The sequence below is a fragment of the Ammospiza nelsoni genome, chromosome 10 (genome assembly GCF_027579445.1).
Source record: "Ammospiza nelsoni isolate bAmmNel1 chromosome 10, bAmmNel1.pri, whole genome shotgun sequence".
NCBI classification, from domain to species: domain Eukaryota; kingdom Metazoa; phylum Chordata; class Aves; order Passeriformes; family Passerellidae; genus Ammospiza; species Ammospiza nelsoni.
The window spans coordinates 8,788,706-8,802,682 of record NC_080642.1 but is presented as its reverse complement, the minus strand read 5'-3'; the positions used below and the strand labels follow the sequence as shown (position 1 = coordinate 8,802,682).

Sequence of the window (13,977 nt, the reverse complement as noted above, 5' to 3'; positions counted from 1 at the left end):
AAGGCAGGTCCTGCTTGACCAGCCTGATCTCCTATGACAGTGTGGCACGGTTAGTGGATGAAGGAAAGGCTGTGGTTGTTACCTACCTGGGCTTCAGTAATGCCTTTGACACTATTTCCCACAGCATTCTCCAGGAGAAACTGGCTGCTCATGGCTTGGACAAGTGAGCTGCTCCCTGTGTAGGAAACTGGCTGGGTGGGCTCAGGAGGGTGTCAGGAATGGAGCTGCATCCATTGGCTGCTCACAGTGGTGTTCCCCAGGACTCAGTGCTGGGGCCAGTCCTGTTTAATATCTTTATCAGTGATCTGGTCATGAGGACTGTGGGCACACTCAGTTCACAGATGACTAAGTTGGGTGGGAGTGTTGATGTGCTGGAGGGTAGGACAGCTCTGCAGAGAGATCTGGACAGTCTGGATTGATGGGCCAAGGCCAGTTGTATGGGGTTGACAAGGCCATGTGCTTGGTCCTGCACCTGGGTCACAACCCCACACAGCTCTGCAGGGTGGGGGAAGGCAGCCTAGAAAGCTGCCTGGTGGGAAAGGACCTGAGGGTGCTGGTTGCCAGTGGCTGAACATGGGGCAGCATGTGCTCAGGTGGCCAAGAAAATCAATGGCATTGTGGGTTGTGTCAGCAGCAGTGTGCACAGCAGGACCAGGGCAGGGACTGTCCCTGTGCTTGGGACCAGTGAGGTCACACCTTGAACCCTGTGTCCAGTTTTGTGCCCCTCACTACAAGACAGACATTGAGGTGCTGGAGTGCATCTAGAAAAGGGCAACTTTTCTTCCCCAGAACTGGGGAAGGGTCTGGAGCACAAGTCCTGTGTGGAGCAGCTGAGGGAGCTGGTGATGTTTAGTCTGGAGAAAAGGAGGCTCAGGCTGGACCATATCACTCTCTACAATTCCCTGAAAGGAGGCTGTATCCAGGTGGGGATTGGTCTCTTCTGCCAATTCTTCTGCTAAAAGGAGGCAACAGGACAAGAGGAAATTGCCTCAAGTTGTGCCAGGGAGGTTTAGATTGGACATTAGGAACATTTCTTCACCAAAAGGGTCAAGCACTGAAACAGACTGCCCAGGGGAGTGGTGGAGTCATCATCCCTGAAGGTATTTAAAAGTTGTGTAAATGTGGCACCTGGGGACATGGTTTGGTGGTGGCCTTGGCAGTGTTTGGGTAATGGTTGGACTTGATGATCTTAAAGGTCTTTTCCAACCTAAACAATTCTATGATGTGCACCTGAATTTTGGCTTTACTGATTAAAATGTGATCTGGGGAATGAAACAGCTGTATGCACATAGAAAGGCTATTCTGTCTTTGGCTTCTCTTCAGGCTGCCAGCCATGGCTGTGGGCATAGGAACCTGTGGCCTAGCAGCAGGAGAGGGCTACCAGTCCTCTCCTGCTCCATCCCCAAGCCTGGGCTGCCTGGTGTTATATGCAAATACCCATCTGGGAGTCTCCTTTTCCTTTGAAGTCCTGAATCCAGCTCTGACTGCCTCCTCTCCCCTCTGCAGGGTGGTGAAAGAAGAGATCTCGGATGACAATGCCAAGCTTCCCTGCTTCAACGGCCGGGTGGTGTCATGGGTAAGCAAACCCCTTGCTTCAGTGTGTCTCAGCCTGTTTATGCCCTCCCTCTCTGAAAAATGTTTGAATGTGGTGTGCCAAGTAAGGCACAGGGGCTGCTCAGTACTGTTGGTGTGCTGGCTGCTCACGAAGCTGATGAGCTGGATCCCCACACTGCAGTCCCTCAGCTGGAGAGGGGGCTCTGTGCCAGGGAAGATGTGGGATACCTCCATGAAGAGCTCATGGTGACTGATGCCTGGCAGAGATTGTGGTCATGGCCTGTCCACAGCGTAACCCCTGTGCCCCTATGGCAGGGTCAGCTTCCCAAGGAAAGTCCCACTCCAGTGACTGGTGCAAAGGGCTTAAGTGACTTTAGTGCTGGTGAAGCGGACTGGATTTGACTGCCCTGAAGACTGAAGGTACTGCCTGGGCAGCTGCAGGACAAGCTTTTCCCTCAGTACCATGCCATGCACATGCTCTGCTCCCTGCTCGCTTGCTTCCCTCTGTCCCCACGGGGACCCTCTGTTAGTGGGGGGAGAGTCTCCACAGCACATCATCCAGTTTTCCCTCTGCTGAGTTGCAGTTTGTGCTGATAAGGGTGTGTGGATCTACACTAAGACTCAAGTGCCTTTTTCCAGAGGCCTCTGAACAGTAAAATCCTCAGCAAATCAAGCCAGGTCACACCTAATTCTGCTTCTATCCCTGCACCAAACAGTGACGGGGCAGGCAGGTACCCCCTGCCGCTGGGATTCCAGCCAGGGGAGCAGGGTGCAGGCTGGAGCAGGAGGAAAGGCTGTGCTGGGCTCTCGCACAAAGAGCCAGGGCCGGACGCCTGCCATCCTCCCTCTAGCGGTTATCCAGGCCCTTCGGAAATCAGCTGTGGCCACCACACATTCCTCTGCATCCATTCCGCTGCTGCTGCTGCATCTGCCCCAAGATGTCCCACCACCCCACCCTTCCAGCTGCTCTTTGCTTTCATCTGCCCTATGTGGAGTTCCAGAGTCTCTGAATCCATTCCAGTGCTCCATTTTTATCTGGTGTGCTTTTCCTTGTGATCCTTGTGTCCATGTAGCTGCTGGCTTTCCTTGCAGGAGCTCTTTGGTTGTTCAGTGTGTGAGATCTGGTGTGTCTGTCTGGTGTGACCACCCTGCTGCTGCTCTGCTGGGCTGGATCCTTACAGTGAACTCGTGCCCAGCGTGAGCATCACTAGCAGCTCTTGTGCATGAAGGGTAATGGCAGTCCCAGAGGCCTTTGTGCATCTGATGATCCCTTTTTCTACCTCTGCTGGGAGTCTCCTAGTTCATGGGTGGTTTGGGGGCTGAGAGGGGAGCACTTGCTTTGCTGCTTCTGACAGAGAGGCTGGGATGATGCTATTTTAGGAATTCAGTACTAATTTTAGCAACAGGGAAAGACAGGGGCTTGAATCCAAGTGAGTATTTCCTGACAGTGTAAGAGGCAGAAAAAGTGCAGGATTGTTATCAAAACCTTCCTGGGAGGAAATCCCAGCCTTGGGAGTGTTAGAGAAAGATAGCATCAATCCTGCCTGCTAGGGAACACCCTCCGCTCTCTTCACTGCTGTTTGACAGCTGCCTGTGGCTAGTTCCCTCTGTCCAGATATATTTGCTTGATGTTGCCTTAAAATTTTCAAACATGAAGTGTTATAAGACTTTTCCCTAGGCAATGCTGGCCACTTCCAGCGTCTTTTCTACCCTGTGTTCCCGGGCAGTGGCTACCAGAATTGAGATGTGGCCCTTAGGGAGGGGGATGTATCCTGGGAAAACAAGTCACCAGGAAGGTGCCAGGAGCAGAGCCAGGCGTGTGCCTGGGCCTTGCTGGAGGGAGGGAAGCTGACCTGAGTGTGAGATGAGCTGCTTAGACAGTTGTGAGAGCAGGAGCCGTTGGGCTTGTCCTGGGGCTTGTGGGACGGGCTCTGCAGCTTTTGACACCTGAGGCTGCTCTCTGCCCTGTCTGCTGCCTTGGCTCTGCCTTTTTCAAGGCTGCCCTGTCTTCCTTGCCCCAGCTACATCCCTTTGTTTCCAGTATCTCTGACAGTAGACCTCCCATCTGCTACTGGGAGGTAATGATGATCTGTGGGGTCCATACCCCCCTTATGAGGGTTTCCCCAATTCCTGAAGGTGGGCAGGGCACAGCTCATTCATCAGTGATGCTGGAAGCACTCAAGACCTGTATAAATTCTATCATCTATGTTGGCATCTGCTCTTGGCTCCATGCAGATGTGGTTCCCTCACCAGCAAGCAGTAGTGCTGCCTCTGAATTTACACTGGGTATTATGGTTTGGACAGGAGCTATCCGCTTTTTTCCAGCTTATGTTTCATATTTTGTCTGTTCTGAGCAACAATGGGTATCCCTCACCTCTGTTAGATCCTTTCTGGGCCCTGTCACCTCTGCTCTGGAGGTCCTGAATGCTTCTGTCAAGGAAGAGGCTTTTTTGTTGCTTACTTGTTTGACCCTATTGGGATTAGCCCAGTTCATTACAGCTTGAAAGTAAGGGAGAGTGCAAATTTGGACAGGGAGCACTATTGGGGAGCAGCTCATTTGGACTGTCCTCTGTTTCATTCCACTGGTGAGCCCATGGCCCCTGGGAGAGTCTCCAGCTCATTTCCTGAGCCCTGAAGTTGATGGTTTATTATGGAGCCAGAATGATGGTGTGCTGGTGTGCCTGAGCTGCTCCACAGCATGGCTGGCATAAAGAGTCTCTAGGGTTTAGCCCTTTCTTGAGTTTCTGCACTGGGGAATCCATTGAGCATCCCAGAGATTGGCTGAAGGTTGTGCTCAAGCTGAACACAGCATGAAAGTTTGTGAAGAACATATGGAAGCCAGAAAAAGCCTGTTTCAAGAGTATTTCAAAGCCAGCCTTGGCCCTGAGCTCTGTTACCCCCAGCTTCTGAGGGTTGTGAAGGTGAAAGTCCTGCTGAGTCCCAGAGCTTGAAGGCAGAAGTGTAGAGGCTGCTAGAGCTGAGGAAAGGAATGACTGGTAACTGCCTTTCCCAGTGTGAGAACTGGGGGAATCCAGTCCCTGCTGCAGGATGTGTGCTGGAGGTTACCTGAGTGTGTGGTGTGGGTGTGCAGGTGATGTCAGTGTCCAAGCTCAGCTGTCACCCTCCCAGGCTTTACTGCTGGGTCAGGAGTTCCTGAGCCATAAATAGCCAGTGTCTGGGAAGGCCTTGGGGGGAAGTGTTGCTACATGCTTGGCCTGTTCCATACCTGCTCCTGGGCATCTGCTGTTGCCAACTGCCAGAAATGAGATTCTGGGCCAGGCAGGCTTCTGGCCAGCTCCTTTGGCCACTCTTATAAATGTTTCTCAGTTTCCTTTTCTGTTTCTCATGCCTCCAGCTGGTGTCTGCCGAGGGCTCCCACTCAGATGCTGGCTCGGTCTGTGCCGATAACCAGACAGAGCTGCCGCCCTCCATGGAGCGCACAGGAGGCATTGGAGACTCCAGGCCCCCCTCTTTCCAGTAAGTTACACAGACATCTGTTCTGGTTTCCAAGGGCCACATGGTGCATTTGCTGTAATCCAGACCAGTATCCCAGACCAGCCTGGGATACTCTTACCCAAACTGTCAGGGATGACAGCCAGCAAGAGGGGAGGAGAGTGGGGCTGAGAGCTGATTTGAAGTGGAGCTGTGTTATTTAACAAACAAGGGCATGCTGAAAATAATGCAGGGAAAGAGCCAGCACAGCATCCCTAGTCCTTTGACCTGCACTTGTAGATGTGCTGTGGTTGTTCCTGTCCCTCAAGAAGGAGACAGCTGATGGCTGGAACCTTGTGTAGGTCAGGCCAGAGGTAGAGACAGCCGTGTCAAGTTGTTCCGTGTTGAACATATTTGTTTGCTTTTATCTCATCACAGTCCTAACACTGGGGGCAGTCGAGAAAACTTGGACAATGAGACAGAGACAGACTCGGTGGTGTCATCACAGAGGGAACGACCTCGTCGGACAGATGGGCCTGAGCATGGTGAGTGTTGGTAACATAGTGAGTGCTCTGCAAGGGCATGGCTGGGGCATGGTGGCAGCTCCAGCTCCAGACTTGGGGCAGCTTTCTCTGCTCTGCAGAACATTTCCAGCTCAAAAGGGCTATTCTGTAGCTTTTAGGAGGGCCATAGCCTCATGTTAGAGGTAGGAACTAATACCTGTGTTACATCAGAGCTTGGTGTTGAACCCTTTGGGGTCAAGGGAGATATTTCCTGTAGAAGCCCCAAGAGCTGGAGACAGTTGTGCCTTTGTCTTCCTAGCTGAGAAGCAGAATGAGCTTTAGCCTTGCCACTTGTGCTGCTTCTTGCTTTACCAAGGAAACAGCTGCAAGTCTTCCACAAGTTTAGCAGCATTGTTCCTACTGGGCCATCAGCCTCTTCCTATCCTAGTTATAGAAGAGGTATCCCATAGGAGGTGGATCTGATCCCAGGGTAGACTGGGAGTTATTTGGCACTAGATGGGATTGACTGATGGCCAGATTTGTTCTGAGGAGATTGATGTGAGCCCTGCATAGGGGAAGGGTTTCTCTCAAGCCCACTGACTCTTGTCTTTTCACAGCACCCAGGGTGAATGGGACAGTGAAGGGAGAGCGGCGCCGAGACCTGGGTGGGTACGAGAGCTCCTCCACACTCATGAGCAGCGAGCTGGAGACCACCAGCTTCTTCGATTCAGATGAAGATGACTCCACTAGCAGGTAGGAGAGCTTGGGTCTTGGGGAAAACACTAATTTCCCCCTGACTCTCAGAATAGAGAGATGCCTTTGCCGGGCTCAGTAGTCCTGGGCTCAGACCTGCTTCCATCTCACCCAGCAGACCCCTCTGCCATTGTCTGTCCCCCATGTGCATGTTCTCCCCTCTGCCCCTGCAGTCCTCTATTCCCTGTGCCATTTCCATGGCTCTCTTTCTGCCAGAGCCACTACTATGGCAGCAGAAGAGCTGACTCTTGCTTTTGCCTGCAGGTTTAGCAGTTCAACAGAGCAAAGCAGTGCTTCCCGTCTAATGAGGAGGCACAAGCGCCGCCGGAGGAAACAGAAGGCTCCACGCATTGAACGGGTACCAGGGAGGGACTGGGTATCCTGGGGAGGGAGGGCACTGCAGGGCAGGGTGGGCTCACAGGGATTCAGCTGGTTTTGCTGTGGGCATGGCTTTGGTCAAGTGTCCAAGTGCTGAGACTTCAAAAAGTGCTGTGAACCTTTTCCAAGTCAATATAGCCTCAAGAGCTGGGACCACAGGCCTTGTCCCAGATGTAGAGAGGTCGTAAGGACCACGGCTGTTCTCTGGATCTGCAAAGCTCCCAGCATAAGACTGGAGTTGTGGGTGGTGGCAGTGGTGGCACAAGGAGAGGCAGGAAGGAAAGGACAAGTGGAGGAAGTTAGGGCTGGGAATGTTACTGAGGCACAGGAGGACAACTCATGTTTTGCTTACATTGCAGTCCTCGTCCTTCAGCAGCATCACAGACTCCACCATGTCCCTGAACATCATCACGGTCACGCTGAATATGGGTGAGTGGGAGGTGTGCATGGAGCCTGCAGTCCTTCCAGAGCAAGACTGGGTCATGGAGAGGGAACTGGGGAGGGGACAAAGAGAGCACATGGGGGAGGAGTGAAAAGATGGATTCTGTAGGAGATTGACTTCTCTTGTAGAAATTGTCTCTCAAGAGTTTGTGTGTCCCAGGACATCTCTCTGGAACAGGGGTGCTAATCACCACCATTAGGATGTAGTTTTACTGAGGTTAGGTCTGCTCATGCTTGATGCATTGGAGTGACTTATTTCTTTCTCTTTTCATCCCTGCAGAGAAATACAACTTTCTGGGCATTTCTATTGTGGGACAGAGCAATGAGCGTGGGGATGGAGGCATTTATATTGGCTCTATCATGAAAGGAGGCGCTGTGGCAGCTGATGGCAGGATTGAGCCAGGAGACATGCTCTTGCAGGTACTTCACACCCACATATCTCCATCTTTGGACCTGGGAAAGCAGTAAGAAAAGACCCAGAAGCCTCCCTGTGAACTTTGGCAGGCTAAACCCAGGAAGTCATGCTTGGAAGAGGGAAGCTGAGTCACTGCTGAGCTGAGTGGGAAGCTCAGCCTCTGGTCACATCTCTGGGACTCACCTTTTTGTGTTTTTTGTAGGTAAATGACATCAACTTTGAGAACATGAGCAACGATGATGCTGTGCGGGTGCTGAGGGAGATCGTGCACAAGCCGGGGTGAGTACTTGGGTTGTTCCTTCCATCCAGAGGTATCTGCCCAGTTTGTGCTTGGAGTGTGTGAGTCGTATCTTTCAGGCACCTCTGCCAGTACCTCTGCACAATCTCAGAACTTAGGTGTTTGGTGTTGCTTTGATTCCTGGGTTTTCATGTCCAATGACATGAAAGAATTGCAGCCAATGGAATTGCAGGGAATTGGGGTCTGTGCCCCTTTTTTTGTGGGGATGCCCTGTTGCTGCTCATTGCAGGGCAGTTGGACTGGATGACCTTTAAAGATCCTTTCCAAAACAAATTTTGCTGTGATTCTCTGATTCTATTTGGGTCATCAGTCACATCATTTTGTTCATGTCGGTAGGGGAAACCCATAGCTGGAGGGGAGCAAAGTCACTATACTAGCAGCTTCTCCCTGTCTCCCAGGAGAGAGCTGGCACACAGCATCCACTCATCATGCAGGGGTTTGTGTTACTGTGCTCTGGTTCTAACTCTCACCTTTTTGTTGCAGGCCCATCACCCTGACAGTGGCCAAGTGCTGGGACCCCAGTCCGCGGGGCTGCTTCTCGTTACCCAGGAGTAAGTGGATAGCTGACCCACCCTTAGTGCTGGTGCCCAGCTCATGTGAGAGCCCTGCCTTAAGCACTTACTTGGTTGTTGTCTCGTTCCTCCCCTGTGTGTGTGACTCCATGGGGCACTGAATTGGGGTTTGATGGGGTTTCAGCTCTCCATTTTGGAGGCTGCTATGTCCTATTTCCAAACCAAAATGCCCATAAGCCCAGCCCTTCTTCCCACATCACGCTGGGGACGCGTTTCACTGGGGCAGGGAGGTCACTTGGCTCGGGGCGCCAGAGGAAAGAGAAACCCCCCTAAAGCCATAGGGGGATCTCTCCCTCTGCACCTCTCCTGCTGACCCTCCCTCTCTTCTTTCTCTCCCAGTTGCTCCCCAGCGGATCTGGGCTGGGCCAGACTCTCCATGCTCCGATCCGGGTGAGTCCCGGCAAATACTGGGGATGGAATGGGCTGTGCTGCGTCCCTGTCCCTCCCTAGAGGTTGTTTTGATGAGCTGATAATTTCTTACAGCTGCTGACAGCCTCTTTCTTCCTTGCAGGTGAGCCCATCCGGCCCATCGACCCGGCAGCCTGGGTGTCTCACACGGCAGCGATGACTGGCACCTACCCAGCGTACGGTATGAGTCCATCCATGAGCACAATCACTTCCACCAGCTCCTCCATCACCAGCTCCATCCCAGAGACCGAACGTAAGTCCTTGTGCCTCCGTGCTGCACCCGCTGCACGGCCCCCTCACCTTCACTCTGCAGTGAAGGGAGCAATACATCTGCCTGGGGACAGCAGGCAGATCTGCCCTGCCAAGGGACTGGGAGGGAGGCAGCTCTTGCTGGGCCGGCACTTTGATCAGTGGAAGTTCTGCCTGGGAGAATTAGCATGTTTTTAAGCCTTCTCTGTGAGGAGAGTAGAGGAGCCTGGCTGCAATCAGGAGCTGTGGCAGGTGTAGAGGAAAGGCTGAGACTAGTTAGGGGTTGGCTGCTGAGAATGTGGAGCCCGAGGGATTCAGCATGTCCCTGGAGCAATTGAGGGCTCCTCCCAGACAGCAGAAAAGAGCCTTGTTGGCAGGGCAGGGTCCTGCTGAACACAGGCTTCTTGGTTGCTTTTTGAAGGTTTGGGATGATTTGGTATGTAGAGCCCTGAAGCAAGGGTCTGCAGAGCTTGGGTGAGGCAACAATGCAAGAGTTTGTTGTAAGTTTGTGACTCTTGCCTGGGCTTTGCCCAAGAGGAAACTGCTAACATGTGAAGGATAACATGGGAAGGCTGGAAGGGAGGTACCACTGCATGTACCCCAAGGCTGTCTGCGATGTATTGTTCCCTAGCCCATTCCTCCCGTGTGTGATGCTTACATGTGGCCCTCTTGTCTCTTCTGCTCTCTCTCACCTCTGCCTGCCTTTCTTCATCCACACCACAGGCCTCGATGACTTTCACCTGTCCATCCACAGTGACATGGCCACCATTGTCAAAGCCATGGCCTCACCAGAGTCAGGCTTGGAGGTGCGTGACCGCATGTGGCTGAAGATCACCATCCCCAATGCCTTCATTGGTAAGAGACTGTGCTGCCTGCAGCAGAGGCAGAGGCTGGGGAATGGGTGGCCAGTTTTCAGGCAGATGTCCAAGGGAGCATCTTTGTCACCATAAACAAACTGTTGACTAGGCAGGAGTCAGAAATTGAACCTTTTGACCCACTTTGTTTTTGCTCCAGCATGGCTTACTGCCTCAAGGGCTGCCATCTTCCTCTCTCTTGCCAAATTTAACTCTGTATTTGGTGGCAGGTTCGGATGTGGTAGATTGGCTCTATCACCATGTGGAGGGCTTTACAGACCGCCGTGAGTCCCGCAAATACGCCAGCAACCTGCTCAAGGCTGGCTACATCCGACACACCGTGAACAAGATCACCTTCTCAGAGCAGTGCTACTACATCTTCGGGGACCTCTGTGGAAGTATGGCTCTTGGTGTGGGTGGGAGGGAGAGGATTGAGGGGTAGTGGTCCTGGAGAGCCCTGCTGGCACCATGGGGACACACCTACGGCCATTGCCATCAGGCTAGGCCCCTTGTTCTACAGAACTCTGTTAAGGGAGTGATTAAGAGTATCCCAGCTCCCTTGTCCTACTGCTGAGGTAGTGAAGTTGGAAGCAGCATTGACAGTGTCACCTACTATGTGATCTTTTCTCCTGGACAGTCATAGCAGAGTCTTAGTCTTTACTGACTGTCTCCAGGCTCTGAATTTTAGTGCTGGCAAGGGGTTGGTGCTGAGGGTTGGCTGCTCAGATAAAATGGGGGAAGGAATTGGCAGGGTGAGCTGTAGCTCTCATGTAGTCCTTTCCTAGCAAGCTGGTCTCTGTATTAGAGTGGCAGCTTGGACTCCCACAGCCTGGCAGTTGTACAGCCAGGAAGCCCAAATGGTGGCATTGACTAGCAGAGAGAGTGCCAAATTCTTGTGTCTCCTTGTGTATCCTGTCCTTGTCCATCAGCAAGAATGGACAGAAATCTGCTTCACCACACATGGTTGTTTTTCTGCTTGGATTAACCCCTGTTTTCTGCTTTCTTGCAGACATGGCTAATCTGTCTCTTCATGATCATGATGGCTCCAGCGGTGCCTCTGATCAGGACACTTTGGCTCCGCTCCCCCACCCAGGAGCCGCACCCTGGCCTATGGCCTTCCCATATCAGTATCCACCACCTCATCCATACAACCCCCATCCTGGCTTCCCTGACCCAGGCTACAGCTACGGAGGGGGCAGTGCAGGCAGTCAGCACAGTGAAGGTGAGTGAAAAGGACTAAAATATGCCTGTAGGTGGGCAGATGTCCTGTTCAGTACAGGGCAGCAGCAGGAAAGGGCTGCTTAGGCAAGGCCCTCTGTGGGGGAAGCCAGGGTAGAAGCCGTCTCACAAGGGTCGTGGGACTCACTGCTGAAGGGAGACAGAGAGCACAGACCGTGCTGGGGCCTGGCTGTGCTGGGGCATGCTGCAGTCCTCCCTTGGCTAGGGAGATCCATCTGTTCTTCCTGACTGGTCCGGGCTCGCACCTAACCTTGCCTCACATGCTTCGCAGGGAGCCGGAGCAGCGGTTCCAATCGCAGTGGCAGCGAGAGGAGGAAGGAGAGAGAGAAGACCGGGGAGTCGAAGTCAGGCGGCAGCGGGAGCGAGTCGGACCACACCACGAGGAGCAGCATGCGGCGCGAGCGTGCGGCCAGCGAGCGCTCGGTGCCGGCCAGCCAGCACAGCCAGCGCAGCCAGCACTCCCTGGCGCACAGCATCCGCAGCCACCACAGCCAGCAGTCGTACGGCCCACCCGGCCTCCCCCCTCTCTTCAGCCCCCCCATGTTGCTGATGCCTCCACCGCCGTCAGCCATGGGGCCCCCCGGGGCGCCGCCGGGCCGTGACCTGGCCTCTGTGCCCCCCGAACTGACAGCCAGTAGACAGTCCTTCCGAATGGCCATGGGCAACCCCAGTGAGTTCTTTGTGGATGTAATGTGAAGCGCCCATCCCCTGTCTGTCTGCTGTCCCTCCTTCCCCCTTCTATCCCTGTCGTTTGTTTCCTAGGACCAGCCCTGGCTTCACCCCTTGTTTTTTTGGGGGTTTTTTTTGTTTCTTTTTTTTGTCTTGATAACGAAAAGAAAAAAGGGAAAAAAAAAAATAAATGGAACTAAACCTTGATTCTAATCCCTCCTCGAGCGGGGTGGACAGGCCTGGCAGGCCTGCTGGGTGCTGTCAGCCCATCCTGCCCCCAGACTTGTGTATTTCCGATGGTAATTCCCTCCTGCCATCCTCTCTAACCCCATTAATCCGCATCCGTCCCAGCACCCTGTGCTGCTTGCCCGTGTGTCACTGCTGCCTCAGTCCTTTCACCCTAAACATCTCTTCTTTCTTTTCACCCTTTTGTGTTTCTTCTATCAAGCAGCAAAGAATTACGGGGTGTTTGACTTTCTCTGAGCCTGCCGCCCGTGGGGGGGAGAGCTGGAGCATGGCGTGGCCCGACAGCAGGACACAGAGCTCCAGGGGCGCTGGGCACGCATGGCGCTGAAGATGGCTTCTTTCCTCTCCCTCGCGGAAGATGCCCTGCCCTTCCCACAGCCCTGAGAGGGGAGCAGGGACCAGCCTTACATATGTATTTTAAATCCCGTTGTAGTTGCCTTTTGGCTAATGCATGAATGTTCCAGGGCTTCAGTGCCTCCAGGGAGTGGAGAGATGCTGCCACTTCCCTCTTGCCTCCCTTCTCTTGCCCACATATTGGGCCAGGTCCAAGCCTGACACTGACCCATGGCAGGACCCTCCTTCACCTTGGCCAGGTCTCAGGGCTGGGGCTGTACCTCAGCCCAGAGAGGCGGTGATTGCCTGTGCACAGTCTCTTGCGTGACTCAGTGCCCTACACCTGCCCTGCGGTTCTTTGGGGGGGATTTAAGGGCAGAGCTCTGCTCCTTCCATCCTGCTCTTTGCCCTGCTGCCTGCAATGTGCTGCTGCCTGTCCTGTTTGTAGGGGCTGTCCTGTGCCTGGGGCTGGCGGTGGCAGCTGTGGCCTTCTCCCTCCTCCTGTCACGCTGCTGCTCAGCTATGTGGTACCTTCAGGACTAAGATAGAAGGTGAGGGCGGGGCACAACTGGTTCACTTTCATGCTTTGGAGAAATGTGGAGGTCCCCTGTATTTGCCCTCTGAAGGGCCTGAGTCTGTCTTCTCCTCTGCCCAGTGCTGCTGGCCTGGCTGCTGGGAGGGACAAACCCCGGGGACAGCCCCACTCCCTCTGGTCTCTGAGCAACACGAGCTCTCCAGGGATGAGACTGCAGCCTGAACCATGGCCTCTGGGCTCAGTGCCCACAGGTGTGCTGGGACAGTTGAGTCTGTTTGCTCCAGTGCTCCCTGCCTTTCTTCCTTCCACTTCTGGGTACGCGGAGACGTGCCTGGGGCTGGGGCAGCCCTTTCCCCATGCCCAGGGCCGAGCACGGTACAGTATGGACACGTCGACCCTGCCGCTGTTGGTGCTGGCGCCCCGGCGCCCTCTCCTCCTGCCACGCCGTGGCTTTCTCTCCTTTGGTCTTTCTTGTGTTCAGTTTTTATACGATGGAGTTGAATTGTATTTTGCTCCCTGGGAGTCTGCATTGCCCCTGCAGCCCCCCTGCCAGCTCTCACACGCCATCCGTTCATCTTCCTGACTCCCTAAAGCCTCTCCTTCCCTCAGCCCGCTGGAGTCAGACTGTCCCCAGTAGCCTCCCCGGCCACTGCGCACCCCTTGCCCTGCCCTGCCCTACCCACTGGGTTTTATAAAACAACACCAATCTCCTTGTTTTTATTTATAAACATAGTTTTATTGGACTTCTGCCTCGTGTCGTTCGTTTATTCTTTTTCCCCCAGCCTCCTCCATCCTCCTGCCTTTCGCTCTACAGCGAGATCCCAGCAGGATGAGGGCAGCCTGTGTCAGTGTGCCGGCTGTCTTTTCCCGGGATGTCGAGGGCGGCTGCGGGCTGAGTTTCTCCGGAGCAGGGTCTGGGCGGGGGCTCTCGGGGTTCCCTGGGTGGGTCCCCGTTTCCAGCGGCAGCACGGCGGGGAGAACCAGGGGCCGGTCCGACCGCGGGCGCTGGCCCTTGACGCAGCAACGCGGGGCGAGGGAGCGGGATGCCTGGGCGCGGGGCCAGCCAGAGCTAGCGGCCCTCTGGAAGGGCGCGGCGAG

At 54.2% G+C, this 13,977-nt stretch overlaps 1 protein-coding gene across 5 annotated transcripts in view; it reads left to right on the top strand.

Annotated features, from left to right (window-relative positions):
* The window catches only part of DVL3 (dishevelled segment polarity protein 3), a 33,514-nt gene extending 19,892 nt beyond the window's left edge, over positions 1-13,622 (top strand). Inside the window, exons 2-17 of one of the 5 annotated variants that reach the window (XM_059479641.1) lie at positions 1,507-1,576; positions 4,910-5,031; positions 5,425-5,531; positions 6,107-6,242; positions 6,507-6,600; positions 6,980-7,049; positions 7,342-7,481; positions 7,679-7,755; positions 8,258-8,325; positions 8,686-8,736; positions 8,858-9,007; positions 9,727-9,858; positions 10,088-10,255; positions 10,867-11,079; positions 11,368-11,766; positions 12,217-13,622. In XM_059479641.1, the coding sequence (XP_059335624.1) occupies positions 1,507-1,576; positions 4,910-5,031; positions 5,425-5,531; positions 6,107-6,242; positions 6,507-6,600; positions 6,980-7,049; positions 7,342-7,481; positions 7,679-7,755; positions 8,258-8,325; positions 8,686-8,736; positions 8,858-9,007; positions 9,727-9,858; positions 10,088-10,255; positions 10,867-11,079; positions 11,368-11,766; positions 12,217-12,248 (2,029 nt within the window). In that variant the 3' untranslated portion in view covers positions 12,249-13,622. Of the gene's footprint in view, positions 1-1,282; positions 1,577-4,909; positions 5,032-5,424; positions 5,532-6,106; positions 6,243-6,506; positions 6,601-6,979; positions 7,050-7,341; positions 7,482-7,678; positions 7,756-8,257; positions 8,326-8,685; positions 8,737-8,857; positions 9,008-9,726; positions 9,859-10,087; positions 10,256-10,866; positions 11,080-11,367 lie in introns of those variants that run through there. The other 4 variants (XM_059479640.1, XM_059479643.1, XM_059479642.1 and 1 more) reach the window with 4 other exon arrangements.
* The last annotated feature ends 355 nt before the right edge of the window (positions 13,623-13,977 follow it).